Below are 18,208 nucleotides of genomic sequence, written 5' to 3'. Positions count from 1 at the left end.
GTGAGCACCAAAAGCTTTTTCTGAAAACTTCTTCAGCGTTTTTCTTTAAAGTTTCTTTACCATTGTTGAATGTTCAAGGTCAAGGTGTTTGGTTGACGTGTTCTTTCTTTTGTTCTCTTTCATAGCTCTGGTGCGCCTGCCCCACCTGTATGCCAACTTTGTAGCTGAGCAGTATGTCAGTGTGTTTGCCATCTCTCTACCTTACACTAACCCATCCAAGTAAGCGCTCACATACACACTAACACACATGTATTCTCCAACGCACAGACACCCTCTGACCTGTTTGTTTCTTTCATTCCCGTCAGGTTCAACCAGTACATCGTGTCCCTGGCCCACCATGTGATTGCCATGTGGTTCATACGCTGCAGACTCCCCTTCCGCAAGGACTTTGTTCAGTACATCACAAAGGTGTGTGTGCTGGTTCGTCTTTCTACCTTATTTTGTGACTTGCAATTTTTATTTTGAAATATGACATCAGACACATATAAACACATACAGACGTAGGCAAAATCGTTGGTACCCTTCCGTTAAAGAAAGAAAAACCAACAATGGTCACTGAAATAACTTGAAACTGACAGAAGTAATAATAAATAAAAATTCACTGAAAATTAACTAATGAAAATCAGATATTGTTTTTGAATTATGGTTCAGCAGAATCATTTAAAAAAACAAAGTAATGAAACTGGCCTAGACAAAAATGATGGTACCCTTAACTTAATATTTTGTTGCACAACCTTTTGAGGCAATCACTGCAATCAAGTGATTTCTGTAACTCTCAATGAGACTTCTGCACCTGTCTACAGGTATGTTGGCCCACTCCTCGTGAGCAAACTGCTCCAGCTGTCTCAGGTTTGAAGGGTGCCTTCTCCAGACTGCATGTTTCAGCTCCTTCCACAGATGTTCAATAGGATTTAGATCAGGGCTCATAGAAGGCCACTTCAGAATAGTCCAATGTTTTGTTCTTAGCCATTCTTGGGTGTTTTTAGCTGTGTGTTTTGGGTCATTATCCTGTTTGAGGACCCATGACCTGCAACTGAGACCAAGCTTTCTGACACTGGGCAGCACATTTCGCTCCAGAATGCCTTGATAGTCTTGAGATTTCATTGCACCCTGCACAGATTCAAGACACCCTGTGCCAGATGCAGCAAAGCAGCCCCAGAACATAACCGAGCCTCCTCCATGTTTCACATTAGGTACAGTGTTCTTTTCTTTGGATGCTTCATCTCTTCGTCTGTGAACATAGAGCTGATGTGACTTGCCAAAAAGCTCCAGTTTTGTCTCATCTGTCCAAAGGACATTCTCCCAGAAGCTTTGTGGCTTGTCAATATGCATTTTGGAAAATTCCAGTCTCGCTTTTTTATGATTTGGTGTCCTCCTCGGTTGTCTTCCATTAAGTCCACTTTGGCTCAAACAGTGACGGATGGTGCGATCTGACACTGATGTACCTTGACCTTGGAGTTCACCTCTAATCTCTTTGGAAGTTGTTCTGGGCTCTTTGGTTACCATTCGTATTATCCGTCTCTTCAATATGTCATCAATTTTCCTCTTGCGGCTACGTCCAGGGAGGTTGGCTACAGTCCCATGGACCTTAAACTTCTGAATAATATGTGCAGCTGTAGTCACAGGAATGTCAAGCTGCTTGGAGATGGTCTTATAGCCTTTACCTTTAACATGAAGGTCTATAATGTTCTTTCTGATCTCCTGAGACAACTCTCTCCTTAGCTTTCTGTGGTCCATGTTCAGTGTGGTACACACCATGATGCCAAACAGCACAGTGACTACTTTTCACCCTTTAAATAGGCAGACTGACTGATTACAAGTTTGAAGACACCTGTGATGCTAATTACAGGACATACCTTAGTTTAACATGTCCCTATGGTCACATTATTTTACATCTTTTCTAGGGGTACCATCATTTTTTGTCCAGGTCAGTTTCATTAGTTTGTTTTTTAAAATGATTCTGTTGAACCACAATTCAAAAACAATGTCTGATTTTCATTAGTTCATTTTCAGTAAATTTTTATTTATTATTACTTTTGTCAGTTTCAAGTTATTTCAGTGACCATTGTGGGTTTTTCTCTCTTTAACGGAAGGGTACCAACAACTTTGCCTACGTCTGTACAAACACACACGCAAATACTGAGAAAGAGAGACTATACAGTACTGGGAGAAAGTACAAGGGCATAACTCCCACATGGAAATCAATGTCCTCAATGTGCTCTCACCTCATTCTTGTGCATACGCATTTATAAAAGACAGTTTCACACTTGAGGAAAGATTTTTTTTTTTCTATCCAGAAACCTTTCTTAAAGGACAAGTGTGTAACGATTAGGGGGATATATTGGCAGGAATGGAATATAATGTTAATAAATATGTTTTTTTTAATGTACAATCACCTGAAAATAAGAATCATTGTGTTTTCGTTACCTTTGAATGAGCAGTATATATCTAGATACGGAGCGGGTCCTTTTCACGGAGTACAGTACAGTAGCCCAGAACGGACAAACCTAACACTGGCTCTAGATAAGGCCATTCGCGATTTGCATCAGTCACCGTAGTTCTCCTATACGCTTGGCACATGGGAGAAGCTTCAGTTGGTTGCAATCTGCAACCTCACCGCTAGATGGTGCCAAATCCCACACACTGCACCTTTAATGCTAAGCTAAGCTAACCATCCACTGGCTGTAGCATCATATTTAACTGACAGACATCTAACTCTCAGCAAGATAGCGAATAAGTGCATTTCCCAAAATGTTGTTACAAAGCAAAAAGTGGTGGACAGAATATAAACCTGCAGACCTGTGACGTTACACCATAACAGTGACTATGGACTATATAATGATGTAAATTTTTAAATTGAATGAGCCGTATCTTTAATCTTTTGACCCTATTTTGGAGTCGTAGCAGACCCCTGCATTGACTTTAAATACATTTAAGTTTTGCATCTCTATATCTTTCCATTCACACCTTTGTCTATGTCCTCAGGGTTTGCGTTCCAACGCCCTGCTGCCATTCGATGACGGTCATGAGCAAAGTTCATTTCGTGCCCGAAGCACCAGCCTCAATGAAAGGCCCAAGAGGTAAAGCATACGCACACACACAGCTGCAAGTGCTGACATGCAAACCCAGTAGCATCACACACAGCCCATGTGGCCATTGTGGTGTAAGGGGGTTGGGGTTGACGAGGTAACGGGGGACTCAGCATGACTGGTACTATGGCGTGATGGTTGCAGTGACTACTCTCAGGTTGCCATGGTGATCATTAGTTCATTTTATTTATTGTTTATACTTTTTACATTTTGAAATTTGTTGTTTTTTCTGACACAATTTGTTTTTTATTCAAAATTCATATTTTCTCATATTAATGACATATAGGGGATGGACAAAATTACACAAACACCTGTATAATATAATGTAATCTAAGACAATAGTCCTACAGTCGACAGAACATTTTTGTTGGCACTCAGAGAGGTTTTGGTTCCTCCATGTGGTAGTAATTAAAAGTAATGTTGTTATAGTGGATGGCATTAGATTGTCCAGATGTTTGTGTTAATGTGTCCACCACCTGTAGCATATAATATAAAAGTACATACAGAGCGATAGCTTGGGGAAACAACTATCTGGTTTTCTTTCTCCTGCTGTCACATTTCACCATCTGTTGTTGTTTATGACCACAGTAAACACAGACTTTACATGTACACAAAGAGAAATACACAATTTCTCTTTCACACAGGTGTAAGGAAGCTTTTCTCAGCAAGGCGTCATTCTCATCTGTACACGGTGTGAATGTTTGTCGGTTGTCCGTGTCTTTATCGCCCCAATAATCTGAAATTAAAAACATCCAAAGTAACTCATCGCAGCACAGTAGAGGTGATCACAGAGAGAAGGAAGGGACTGAGCAGAAGTTTAACCAGCTGACAGCTGACCAGCTGATAAGTCCTCTTTAAAATTTCTAAAATAAGTCTCCTCGTTAAACCAATAGTGCATCACGGTGCACATTTCATAGACCCAAAATAACTATAACAAAGTAACCGATATAGTTTGAGATCACACCGTCTGGATGGGCCGTTCCCCAAAGAATCTATTACACTTCTGTCCCATATATCTTCTTATTTTTCGCTTTTTTTGCCCATTTTAGCCTTTTATTAAATCATTTTTCCTCCTCTGTTGTGCAATAACATCTTCTTCCCCAAGTCCCCTCAATCTTGCTTGGGTTGCCCACACCTAATTGTTTATTTAAAAAAAAAAAACTCCTAACACCCTTGCTGTCATTGCAATCAAGCACACTCCCCGTTACAGCTTTTCATAGTGATACGTAGTGCCTCTGCTAACATCAGTTTGTACTGATCTTCCATATGAACCCAATTTCAGTGTTCCATATTGTGTCATCATTCATCCAGTGATCTAACCTTGTGCTGCTTATTGCGCTCCGTTGGGTTGGAGGGCTGCATGTCAGATTTCATATGAATAAAACCAAGTTATGGGAACATTTGAAGTTGAATTTGGGGTTTCCAAAAGCCTTGATTACCTTTTTAAATCTATTGAAGTACAGTAATTAGTCTTGTCCTTCATTGGCTCCCTCAGAGTTTTTACTCCAGACTTGCTGTGATCCAACCCTCAGGTTTAACCCAGCATTTCATTTTCAGTTGGATGTTTTTTCTTGTGTTATAACTTCCATTATGTCAGGCCTGTGCTGAGTCCATCCCTACTACTTCACTTCTCCTGTACTAGTCCTTGGCTTCACTATGTACCTGCTGTGTGAAATAATGTTTATTTTGTTGCTCTCCTGAATACTTTCTGTGTGTATTTTCATTTCTGAGTAGCAGAAGCTGTTTGACCCTCTGCTGTAGCTTGTCTGTTTTTCCTTTCAGTTGATGTTTACCCTTTTTTTGAATCCCTTACTCCGCTCTCCTGTAATCTGATTCATAGTGTTCACTGCTGTTAATTTTCACCTTGTTTTGTTTTTCTTTCAATTCTTCATTTGACCCCCTCCCCTGCCTCCTGCGATTGGGCGCTGCGTTGTGGTTGTGGTTTTGGGGGGTGGTCGTGTCATCCTCGATCCTTCCTGCATTGCTCCTGGCCCATCCCTTCTCCTTTGACCTCTGCCCTTTGTCCTTTGTGGCCCTACCCTCTGTACCCTGCCCCTCCCCACCCCCCCTCCTCTCTGCGTGGCGTGTGCCCTTTGCTCTGGTGCTCGGGTGACGATTCCTGCTGTCTCCTGATATACCTCCATGCACCACATTCTCCCCCCCACACTCCCAAACCACCACCACCCTCACGATGATCCACCCCCTTACTGCCCATCGCCACCAAATCGCCAACCCGGGCCCGTTCCCCTCTGCCCAGTCTGCGGGCAGCGAAAGTGGCGAAGGCGGCAGCGGCGGTAGCCAATAGCAGCAGCTCTCCAGTTAAAGAGCTGAGGGACCTGTCAGCAATGGATGCTTTCCGCTCCCGCAGCATCAGTGTCTCCGAACACGCGGTCCGCAGGTTAGAGAAGAGCCTTCTGGGTAACCAAACAAAAAAACAACAACAACCCAAACACTTGTTGCTTCCTCCATGGGATGGTTGATGGGGGTGTAGGGTCATTGTCATGCGGGTCCGTTGGGCGGGCGTTCGGGTGGTTTGTTGCCAGGGTCACCTGGGGCGGGTGGTGCATGCTGGAGGAAGGTTTGTGTGTCGACCTTTTTGGTTTGTTTTGGGCTGCGGTCATACACGTGCTGTTTTACTTTTGTTTTTATGATTTGCTCTTGCATGCGGTGTTTAAAGAAGACATCGGACAACATTTGATGTTTTTCTGTTTGATTTTGCTCTAACACAGATTTAGCTTTTATTTTCTTTGAATTTTAGTTTGTCTTTCTTTTGTTTTGCTGGGTGTATTGCTGACTGGTTTTGATTGGCCTAACAACAAATGAATGGCAGGAGGGACTGGTGAAAAGCATGCATATTCAAAGTGATGGGATCTTATCCTGATTCACAACAACCACAACCTACAACTCTGCCTCCCTTTTCCTGGTGGGAGGGAACTTCTGCTTCCTCGGCCAGTGATGGGGACGACAGCAACACAACTGCTTTGTTTGCTTGCTTGACATAATTTTGTTTTGCTCCACTGACAAACATACACTGTGCTGCTAAGACCATGGCAATCTCCTGGTGTGGGATTTTAAGACTAGCTGGGCAGATGTGATCTTTTAAATGTTTGATTACAGATTCATATCACCACACACATATACACACAACCACTCTCTGCCTGATTTATCTCCATATCTTAATGCTTATCTCGGCTTGGCTGACTTGCTCACGTGACTGACAGATGTTTGATCTAACACTGCAGTTGTCAGACGTGGCTGCAGTGCCACTATATTGAATATGTCCTACCCCTCCTGCCCAACAGATGGCAGCAAAAGCCCAGTACTTTAATGTTTGAAAGTACTGTGTATTTAATTTCAGTGACACATGGAACTTTATCCTACTAAACAACTGCTGTGTGGATCTGTTTAACCTGCTTCAACCGCTGCAACAGCTGCTGTTTTATCAAACAGTTTGTGTCTCTTGAATGGTAAAACCTAAGTGACAAGTTAGATTGTTTTCTGGTGGACTTCACTTCAGACAACATGACCATGTTTTAAGTTTTTAGACTTTTCATAAAATTGAACTCTGTGATATCGAGGAAAAACAAACAAACAAACACATTTTGTTTTATTCTTCTTGTTTAGCCGAGCTTGTGTTGTGACGCTCATATATCCATACTTGTACTATACCTACAATACTAATATACCTCTTACAAAATGCCATGATATTCTGTTTAGATTTGCATTGTGTAAATGCAATGAAATGAATGTGACGTTAGAAAGCAGTGAACACAGCACACTACAGTCAGGTTAAAGTCGTGAGCGTTTCATGGTCATGCTGTTTGGAGTATGTGTCCAATTGACATTGAAGTGAAAAATGAATCATTGTAGCAGAATGGTAAGTACAAAAAATGTGTGGAATAGTTGTTTATTCATACACTGGGACTTGGTCTGAGTGGGAGATTTCTTCTTGTTCCTTCTGATTCTGAATGAATCTGAACAGCTGTAAAAGAAATATTAAATATATTTGTATTTAAAAAAAAAAAAAAAAGATTATATTATAGTGTCTTATTTAAACTGGAGATAGTTACAAGGCTGACAAAAACAAAGCTAAAACTGTTAACCCTTGATAGATCCACCATGGACAGATGTTCATCTTGCATTATTCCCTATTCCTACATAGTTGTTTTCTGCCATATTTGGTTTAATATTTGTTCGTTTGTTACAACTTTTCTTTGAGTCAGTGAGGCATGAAATTAGTCTGCCTGCCTTGTATACTCCCCACAGTGCTGAACAGAGACATCACAGTTGGGTTCAGTCATCCCAGTGTGTTGCTGTAAATTGCTCACTTTTTGTGTGTTTACTTCTGAGCAGCGAGCCAGCGAGGCCTTCATTTTGACTGAAGTATCTCTTGAGCCCTGATTGAGACTGATGTTAATATCCTAAAGATGCTTTTAACTTGATTTGCCTGTAGAGCACAGCAGTAATGGTTGTTGTGGATACAAAGAGGTGCTGCTCATTCCACACAGCGAACACTAATAAAGAGATTTGGCTGCAGCAGAGACATTAGCGCCGAGTTAAACACATTCACTCACACAGCTTCTACCTGCTGGTTTCTCTGCAGTCCTGTGGCGTACTTGGCATCAAAACATATTACACCATAGTTCCCTTCTGCCTCCTATACAGAGCTTATCTGCTTCTAGGGAAATAACCAGTGTCGTGCCACCGCTTATGAGGCCTCTTATACCATGTCCCAGTGTATGTCTGTGTTTGTATGCTTAATTATCTGTCGGTGCAGTTGCTTATATACACACGGGTGGATGCATGTGTGAATATAAATGCTTGCTTTGCATGTGATATTGGCAGACGTGGTGTGTTTGTGGGATTTTTGTGATATCTTGCACTTCTCTCTGTGTCTGTATATCCAAGCTTGCATGTCTCTGTGTGCACCGATTACATGTTAGAATATATCTGGAGCCTGCGTGCCTCCTTCTTCCTCCTCTTCCCTTCTCGCCGTTGTTTAACTGTCTCTCCGTTTCCTCCTGTAGGATGCACACCTCAACCACCACCTGCAGTCTGGGCTCCGCTGATGAAAACGCGGTGACTCAGGCAGACGAGGGGCTGAAGACCGTCCACCTGGAGCTCACAGAGACCTGTTTGGACATGATGGCACGATATGTCTTTTCCAACTTCTCCGCCCTGCCAAAGAGGTGGGCAAGGACTTATATTTTTTTTAATCAGCATGTTTGTATGGTGTGTGGTTGGCACTTTACAATGGTGATGTTTTGTAAAAAAAAAAAGAATTGTAAGAAGCTGTAGCAGTCATGAAAGTTACCTCTTTTGTCCTCTTAGGTCTCCCATCGCAGAGTTCCTTTTGGCGGGGGGTCGCAGCATGACCTGGCTGGTGGGCAACAAGCTGGTGACCATAACAACTAGCGGAGGGGTCAGAACGCAAGCACTGCTGGGCATGGACATGTCTGAACGGCTGGGAGGAGGAGGGGAAATGACGAGGTGAAACATGCTCATACGCACGCAGAATATGACCATAGAAATCTTTGATTTTTAGCCACGCTAGTTGTGGCTCTAGGGATGCCAAGGTCAGTCTGTCTGTCGGCCAACTTGGCCCTGACTGTAATGCCTCAACAACTATTGGATGGTGTAGGAGCCATGCATTTTATTTGTGTTAGGTGTTATGTGCCTCCAAGCACTAGGTGGGTGTATGGTGTAAACAGAGGCTGGCCTCAGGTAGCTCATATGATCCACATGCCAGTTACCACAGGTGCAGCTGGTTAGGAGAAGCAAACCTTTTTTGACTGTGATCTGAGTTGCCTGTGTTTTGTGCTCTTTTGTGCACTTTTATGCTCGAAGGACATCGTGAGTTGTGTGTTTATCAAAGGACATTGTGGGCGGTTTATGTCTCAACCAAGAAGATTAAAACTTATTAGAAGTGATGGACATGATTGGTAAATAAATGCCATCTTACAAAGCTTTGGAGCTTTGTACATTGTTTGTTTGGAACACATGTCTATATAACACTCGCCAATCAGCAGCCATTAGTGGCTAAAAGTGTAGGATGTTAGTCACTACAGATGGATTGCCATGAATTTTGGTCCAGATATTCATGTTCTCCTGAGGATAAATTCTTATGACTTTGGTGATTCCCTCACAGGTACTGCATTTAGCATAAAAAAATATGCTCAAATCATAACATGGCAAACTGCAGCCCAACAGGCAACAACAGCTGTCAGTGTGTCAGTGTGCTGACTTGACTATGACTTGCCCCAAACTGCATGTGATTATCATAAAGTGGGCATGTCTGTAAAGGGGAGACTCGTGGGTACCCATAGAACCCATTTTCATTCACATATCTTGAGGTCAGAGGTCAAGGGACCCCTTTGAAAATGGCCATGCCAGTTTTTCTTGCCAAAATTTAGCGTAAGTTTGGAGCTTTATTTAGCCTCCTTCACGAGAAGCTAGTATAACATGGTTGGTGTCAAAGGATTACTTAGCTTTGCTTTTTTTTTGTTTCATACGTTGCCACTTTATTTTCTCTAGCTTTAAAACTGAGCCCGCTACAACCTAAAAATCGCAAGTTGCGTTGCTGTGTTAAGTTTTAACGCCACTCATTTCTTTATTTGCGTTATGGTGTTAATTTTGACAGCCCTAATTAACATGTTAGCATTGTAATTGTGAGAATGTTAGCATCTAGCTTGAAGCACCGCTGTGCCTAAGTACAACCTCACAGAGCTGCTAGCATGGCTGTAGCGTCAGGGCTCAACAGTAACTTTTAAAAGTGGTTACAGTAACTGAACAAAAGTCTTGGGAGTTTGCGTTTTATCTGATCCTTTATAGAATATGAATTTTAAGTGCTATCAGTTAACTTAATGGTATAGAACATATCAGTAGTGCAGCTGTTGTCATTCAATTCACAGATCCCTCAAAAATGAATCCAGCAAGTTACTGGCTGCTAGTTCATCTGTTCTCTCCCTTTCAAATTTTGGTTTTCTGGACCTTTGAGCTGATTCCCATCACAGATCCATTGGCCCTTCAGCATTGAAGTCTTGGATTGTGGGTCCCTCAAGTGACACCAACATCAGCTTGTCTATCATCTCTGCTGCATCTCAGAGATGACCTCCAATCTGTCTTAATCTTGATCCTGCTTAGACAGCTGAACCCCCTCTCACATACAGCTGAAGAGACTCGGGTGCAAATTTTGCTAAGGTTGCCACTGATCAAAGAATTGGTTGGCAATTTCTCAAAATGGTTGCCAATGGCAACCTGGCAACCCTTACTGTTGAGCCCTGTCGAGTCTTACTCTTGTTAGCTGTTTTGTAATCATTTCTCTTACCTGGTCCTGCAGGTCAGATCCGTCACTACACACCCGAATCACCAAAGAGGCTCCAGCCAAACTGGAGTCACAGTCGAGCCAGCAGCACAACAGAGCCACACGCATACGGGTCCGCTCCATGTCAGGTAATAAATATTCAGCTGCTTGACAGGTAGCACTTGTCCTCAGGACTTAGAACATCCAATGATACACAAACCACCTTCACTCTTATTATTTCAACAACTATGGTTTTGGTATTGAAGAGAAATTTCTAATATTTGTGTGGACAATATTAAAATACCTGAGACTTTACAAACTGTATTGCCTAATAATAGCAAACCAAAATCTACCAATCTATAGTTAGTGCTATTTTCTGAAATCCATTTTTGGAACAGCTTTTGAATGGCAGGCAAAATGAGTTGCGTTCCCGCTGTCTTGAAATGAGAAATAATCCAGTAGCTTTTATCCTCCACATATTCGCAGCCATGCTTTTATTTGTGCCTGCCTGTGTTATCTCATCGCCTTCTCACTGCAGCCCACTCTACTCCTGTCTGATATCAGTGGCATTATTTATCATTATTCCATATCGAGTCAGAGAGTACTTTCAAAGGAAATGGGATGCAAAATTACACTTCTTGGCTGTGATCTTCAACACATTAATGTCTGTCTGTACTTGTGTGCTTTGGATGTCGTGTCTGTGTTTCTGGGTGACCTTAGGAATCATATCTAGATCTTGATGCTTTTTTTTGGCTTTGTAAGTCTACCTTCGCCTGAACAGTATATTGTGTGTCCTTATGCCGTGTCTGATGTTTAATTTAAGCCAACCTTCATGACAAAAGAAAAACCCAAAACAACTTATAAGATCAGCTTGGTGTCTCAAACAGCATACTATAATGTGAGGAGAAGAGCTGTTAAATTCTGATGATGATGATGATGATGATGATGATGATGATGATGATTCATTCCAGGGGGCCACGCTCTACGTGCCGGTCCTGCTCAGAGTCTCAGTCCTCTGGTGTCCCCCTCTGAGGGGGAGTTAGCTGCTCCGCTCTCTCCCTCCTCTACTTCCACCCTGGATGGTCTGGGTCCTCCCTCCTCCACCTCTGCCACCCCGTCTGCTCCCGCGCCTCTCAAAGACAACCCCAGCCTGGCTGAGTTTGTCCCCATGCTCACACAGGGCTGGGCGGAGATCTTCATACGGAGACCGTCTGGTATGCAAACCGCACTTAACAACAACAACAACAACAAATGAATGAACAAAGTCTCCGAGGATTGTTGTTCAGTTATTCAAAGAAGGTTTAGCTATGTGGTTTATATTTAGCTGTGTGTTTATATTATTATTATTATTATTTTAATTAGTATTAACACAAGACCATACCACCTAAGTACATATTGACTATGAGTACAATACGACAGACCATTTTCTGAAGCATACCATGTGCTTTTATATTGATTTCTCTATCTTTCAGGCCGTCCTTGATTTTGTTGCTGGACAATGTAAAATAAACTTGCAGTAACTTGAAACCTGCACAAGGTTATTAATCCATAACAGAGAACATGTAGACTGCTTTATTTTTTTTTCAGTTTTTTTGCATTTTTTTTTTTTTATTACATTTTTAAAGTGCATCCTGATAGATTTGGGTGTGCAAACTATCTTTTTTGTACTTGCTGAAATCTGAATTCAGTAAAAATGTGCGTGCTATTAATCAATTAAAATATTGAATCGCTATTAATCACGTGATTGTCCATAGGTAATCACAATTAATCATTATGTGAGTGGGTGGCAGAAGAAAAATTATCTAAAAATCTCTGACATGCTTTGGTAAACTTTCAAACCATCTTTCTGTCTGTCGTCACAGGTAACACAAGCTGGCTGATGTGTCTGGAGAACCCACCCAGTCCCTTCTCCTCTGAGCTCGGCAACATGCCGCTGCAGGAGCTCTCCACTGTCCTCATGGCCATGGAGGGAGTGAAGGAGCGTCCTACCCAGTCAGCCAGCGCTCCCGCCAGCACCGCTGCTCCAGCACCAGCCCCCGTCCCCGAGCCGCTAACCCAAACACACAGCAGCGTCGGAGAGAAGACTAACCTGATCCAACGCTCGAACACTGGTGGGTAACATTCTGAGGAGAGAAAGCTAGAAAGATCAGAAACTTTGAATTATGTTTCATCTTGCTGGCTTGTGTTGGTGGTTGTAATTGATCAGTGAAGGTTATTTGTCCAAAACTTTATGATCACAACAATGTCATTGTGTTATCAGCCACATAAACTCAACAGAGCAGCTAGAATATTTAGCTACAGAACAGAAATTCATAATGGACTAATAAATGTAATGATGCATGAACGCATCCCTCTTTTCCGCCTGACTGCCTGTATTTGGTCCCATTTAATGGACTGAGCTAAGTACCAATTTGGCTGTAAATACTTCATTTGAACCTGAAGATGATCAATAGGCCAGCTTGGATTTGCTCAGGTCATTGATCATCAAGGTTCAAGGCTTTGACATGATTTTTGTTTATCAGTCAAATGTCTTTTTTTTGCAGAAGCCTCTTGTTCAGTGATGCTCAGTGTCCTGTGCTTTTGTTCATTTTCTCTCGGGGCTCGCCTGCCTCCAGATATTCATCCTCACGTTTTCTCTTTATTTACCTCATCAACCCATCTTTTCCTTCACTCTTTTCTTTCAACATTTCTTCAGTTCTTTTTTTTCCCCTTGTTCTGATTGGTTTGTTTTCATGTTTTTTCATCCTCACCACCATGCTGGTTTGTGATTGGCTGCGGTACGTTATGTGGCGTCATGCGCCACCGACCTGTCCTCTGGCGTCCCGCCTGCAGTGGGTGGCTCTCTCTGGTCTCTGGGTTTGGGCTCTGCCCCCCCATGCCCTCCGGCCCCCGGCAGGTTGCACAGGAGCATTTCCTGGGCAGGTACCGTCCACCACATGTGTGCCCCCCCACGCCTCCCCCCTCCAGAAAACTCCTGGTGTAGTGTATTTCTTCTTACTTGCACAATGCAGTGGTCTGCCAGCACAAACTGGAAGTGACATTTGATATTTGATCATTTTCATTATATCCCCTTTGCTGGACGTTAAAAATGTTGGTAGGGGAAGTCATAAATTATCTCTTACTTGCTATTAACGTGTAAGATCCGAAGACAGCAATGTTGTTTTCCTAAAATATGCTTGTTCGCTTTTTTGACAACAGTTACATGAGAAAATAGATACCCCTCTCATATCTGTCCGTTGTTCAATATGAAGTTGGAGTCGGCAGCTGGTTAGCTTAGCTTAGCATAAAGACTTGAAACAGGGGGAAACAGCTAGCCTGGCTTTGTCCAAAGGTAATCGGAAGTGCTGCTTGCAGTGTTGTCGAGAACCGCTCATCGCTCCTTGACTCCAGGGAAGTGAAGAATAGTTTGGTTGTAACATTAGTATGTCCAGCATCCAGCAGCAAAAGTGAACTGCGGTCAATGAGCCGCGGAATGTCGAGACCCACTGCAGACAACATGCTTGACTCAACCCGTAGAGCCGTATAGCCCTGAGGCCCTGGCCCCGCTGCGGCACAGAGCGCTATTGCTTGTTTATTCAAAGGTTAGTAATATTGAACGTGTCACATGTCCGAATTGCACCAACTTTCACACCTCCTTGGGTCCCCAGTACTTCATCCGCCAAGTGTGAGTAGATCGGATGAACGGTTCTCGAGATATGTGAAGGACACATACACATACGGACAAACAGAGATTCCTTGCTTTATGGTCAGAAATTTGTTTAATCCATAAAGTCCATCACTGTATATGAAGTACATACAGTCTACGGTTTAATAATCCATACAAAAACTGAAGTGTAAAAACAGCGTGTTGAGGTTTCACAGGGGGTTATCTATCTATCTCAGCAAGAAAGCGAATAAGCCCATCTCCCACAGTGTCAATCTATTCCTTTACTTGGAAGTGAGATATGATGTGTAGGATTTTTTTTTGTCCATTTTGCAGCTCTCTCCTGCAAACCTGTCACAGATAACGCAGTTGTGCAAAAGACCTGCTGCTTTATACCTGAAAATTGTGCAAGTGAAGGAATTCAGTATTTCTGCTTTACCCATCAGTCTTCTATTAACACGGGGAGGGAGGGAGGGTCCTCGACAAGAGGTACTGAAAACATGCCTGCACTCGGATCAATCAGTCCAATGACACCTTAAGATGGATCGTGATTTATTTCTTAACTCCTTCTGTGATTTGTTTTTCCTTCCTAATCATTTTCTATAACTCATTGAAATATACTCCCAGGTTGACCTTTTAACCTTTGACCCTCTCATGTTGTCAACAGGAAAGCCCAGACCTCATCCAACTATTACGCTCTTTTCTTGCTTTACTTGTAGACCAGTAGGGCGATGAAGATATTTTCAGCGCTGCAGTTTTAAGGGCCAACACTTAAAGTGTCAAAGAGACCTGATTGCGTTGGCTTCTTCTTCTTCTTCTTCTTTGATTGTAGGGAGAGTGTTAGTTGGGAGTTACAGGACTGGAGGGCCTGGTCTGGGCTGCTGTTGCAGTAGCTGCAGTGTGTTTGGGCCGAGTTAACCAGCAAACCAACCAAACAGATGCATGTGTCTTGATGAAAAAAATCAAATAGATGAACCAGCGATGGATAGATGCTGCCTGCTACATTAATCTGTCTGTCTCTGATCTCAGTGTTTGTAGATTGGACTTACTTACGTAGGTCATGATCTTAATGTCTGTTCATGTGCACACGTGTGTTTGCCTGACTGCCTTTGAGTTTGTTTGACCAGTGTGGATACATCTGATTGTATTTCATGTTACAATTAGTTAATTTCACTTCTTGTGTACTTGACTAGAATTTAGATTCTAGAGAGAATGTGTGTGAGGTGTCAAAATTACTACTGACAGCTGTGATGAAATCATTGATGTTTGTTGTGGGAGAATAATTAATTGTTGATTTGTGGTGTGTGTGTTGGGGGATACGAAAGTTTTTGTGAATATGTGTATCCACCTATAACCCACGTGGTTGTTGCTGTGTCCTGCTCAGACTCTGTGGTGGTGCTGGAGGAGGGGTCAGCGGTCACCACAGCACATACCCCAACTGATTGGCCAGAGAGTGAAGAGTTTGAGCCATCGACCTCTGATCCCATCTTCATGTCTGCGGATAAGTTCACAAAGACCCCGCCGCCTGGAACACTCAGCAGGGTAGGTAGTTGGTGCTCTCTATTTTTTAATTCTGCACACAAAACGGCGCATGCATCTTATGCCGACTTGAACCTACAGCAAATAACCAAAGAACCATGTTTGCTACAGCGTGGTAACCAATGCAGACTAATAAACATTAACAGGGCTTTTTGTGGCTATACTGTCTCTACAAGCTGTGAAAAGATGAAACTATGGTTTACCACAGCATCTTCACCACCTGTTGTTGTTTCATTATCAGCTGATAAGAGATTCAACGTTGCCTACGCTCTTTTTAAGTGGCTTTCCCCACCCTTGCTCCTGCGTAATAAACGGCATGCCAGTACAGCCAAATGGAGCACAGCCAGCATTTTTATTTTGCACTTAAAGGGACTGTCTGTAGGATTTAGTGGCATCTAGCGGTGTGGTTGGAGATTGCAACCAACTGAGTACCCCTCCGCTCAGTCCTCCCTTTCCAAAGCTGCGGCAACGTGAGCTGCCGAGTGCAAAATGAGAGACCATCCTTACCATAATAACACTACTGTAGGAGCAACGGAAGTCAGACGGTGGCTGGCGGTACCACGGTTCTCCACTCTGTGGCTCACGTTACCGCAGTTTCACAAGCTTGTCGGAGAACTTCAGGTAATGTAAAAACGTGAAAGGCTCTCGCTAGAGCCAGTGTTTGGTTTGTCCGTTCTGGGCTACTGTAGAAACATGGTGGACTCCGAGAAGAGGCCCCGCTCCCTATGTAGATATGAAGGGCTCATTCTAAGCTAACGAAAACACAACAATTCATAGTTTCAGAGGATTATACACTAAAGAACACATAATTATGAATATTATATTCCATTTCTGCTAATAGATCCCCAAACTGCTACACACTGGCCCTTTTAAAGAACCATTCCTTTGTTTTGCATGTTTTAGCAATTAGCTAATCTGCTAAAACACGCTAAACCCACAGTCTTCCCTCTGCTGTTTCAAAATCAACTCCTCTAATTGTTCTCCTCCAGTCCTCCTCAACCTCCAGTCAAGATGATGAAAAGTCAACGTTGGAGGAAGTGAGTGAGGGAGCGATTCCCATCGATCAGCCCACACAGGGACCCTCCACCCCAGGCAGCCAGGGCCCTGACCTTCCCTTCCAGACCCACACTCAGTCCCAGGGTCACGGACTCAACAAGTCCAGCTCCTCTCCGGAACTCCAAACCTTACCAGAAGCCTTCTCCAAGGCCGCTATGGAGTCTGAGACTCCGCCAGGAGACACATCTTGGCCCAGAGCACCTTCAGACAGCAAGCCTCAGCCCCAGCAGCCTCATTTTGAGAAAGAGAAGGTGGAGGGAAGCACAGGAGGGGAGGTGAATGGACTGGAAGGTCAAAGTCAAGGGAGTGAAGGCCCAAGTGTAGTGTCATCTCAAAGTGGAGGAGCAAGGTTGAGGTTGGAGTTTCCAGCAGCAGTGGCACAACCGGGTCCCATCTCCCCCAGCGGAGGCCACCGACCCCGGGGTCACACCATCTCAGTATCAGCCCCCTCTTCCAGGAGGGAGAGGAGGATGGAGAGGGACTCGTACCACAGTCGACCCGGACCCAGTAACACTGAGAAGATCTCTGGATTGAGCCCCAGGTACTCACGTATTGCACAAACTAGAATTCTCGCCTTGTGTATACCTCTGCTAACTAGTCAAAAAAGTCACAGTATAGTATGTCATAAAAAAGTCGTAATATAGTATGTCATAGAATGTCAAAAAAGTACTAGTATAGTACGTCAAAATGTCATGAAAAAAAGTTTTAAAAAAGGTTAGTATAGTATGTTATAAAAATATATAGTATGTCGAAAAAAAGTAATAGTATAGTATGTCAAAGTGTCATGAAAAAAATCATAGTATAGTATGTCATGGAAAATGTCATAAAAACGTCATAGTATATGTCATGTCATAAAGAAGTCATAGTATAATGTCGGAAAATTTCACGGAAAAAGTCATAGTATAGTACGTTGAAAAAAGTCACAGTATAGGATGTCATAAAAATGTAAAAAAAAAAAAAGTCATAGTATGTCATAAAAAAAGTCATAATAAAGTCATATTATAGTATATTATGTATAGGTCCGCCAACCAGTCAAGTTGCAGTTTCCATCCATGTCTGTCCAATATGTCATCACTTTATCATTTATTCCTATTAGACATTTGCGTGAAATTACGATACGATACCATACAACTTTATTGTCAGTTTGCACTGAAATTCATTTTGCATCCTTAGGCAGCTCAGTTTGAGAAAAAGTACACATACAATAGACATTACTGTTACCATAAACAGATAGACAAGTAAGACCCATCAGACAAAAAACAAAAACACATCACAATTATTCATACATAACCCATTACAAAATTACCATCTGTCCCCTGAATTTACATCCCTTTAGCAGCACATTAATTATTATTTAGCAACAAGATGGACTGATAGACACAAGCGTTCTTTAGCCTGATGCGGTTAAAATTGTCATAATTAGCCTATGAATTCTTGAGTTATGGCCAAAAATGTGATTTGTGAGGTCACAGTGACCTTTACCTTTGACCACCAAATGCTAATCAGTCATCCTTGACTCCCAAGTGGATGTTTTTGCCAAATTTGAAGAAATTCCCTCCAGGTGTTTCTGAGATCGCC

General features: G+C 42.6%; 1 protein-coding gene across 4 annotated transcripts in view; it reads left to right on the top strand.

Moving 5' to 3' along the window:
• Positions 1-18,208, top strand: part of tsc2 (TSC complex subunit 2) — a 36,510-nt gene that overhangs the window by 15,363 nt on the left and 2,939 nt on the right. For 2 of the 4 annotated variants that reach the window (XR_005206261.1, XM_037765021.1), the window contains exons 24-35: positions 126-219; positions 306-408; positions 2,986-3,080; positions 5,347-5,487; positions 8,117-8,278; positions 8,421-8,579; positions 10,429-10,541; positions 11,364-11,606; positions 12,255-12,503; positions 13,225-13,314; positions 15,420-15,577; positions 16,564-17,171. Coding sequence is in view for 3 of the 4 variants with exons in the window: in XM_037765021.1 (XP_037620949.1) it covers positions 126-219; positions 306-408; positions 2,986-3,080; positions 5,347-5,487; positions 8,117-8,278; positions 8,421-8,579; positions 10,429-10,541; positions 11,364-11,606; positions 12,255-12,503; positions 13,225-13,314; positions 15,420-15,577; positions 16,564-17,171 (2,215 nt within the window). In the remaining variant the exon portion in view is untranslated. The remainder of the gene's footprint in view (positions 1-125; positions 220-305; positions 409-2,985; positions 3,081-5,346; positions 5,488-8,116; positions 8,279-8,420; positions 8,580-10,428; positions 10,542-11,363; positions 11,607-12,254; positions 12,504-13,224; positions 13,315-15,419; positions 15,578-16,563; positions 17,172-18,208) is intronic. The other 2 variants (XM_037765023.1, XM_037765022.1) reach the window with 2 other exon arrangements.

This window comes from Sebastes umbrosus, chromosome 3, assembly GCF_015220745.1.
Source record: "Sebastes umbrosus isolate fSebUmb1 chromosome 3, fSebUmb1.pri, whole genome shotgun sequence".
Lineage (NCBI taxonomy): Eukaryota > Metazoa > Chordata > Actinopteri > Perciformes > Sebastidae > Sebastes > Sebastes umbrosus.
Note: the sequence above shows the minus strand (reverse complement) of the source record. Positions and strands in the feature narration are given on the sequence as shown.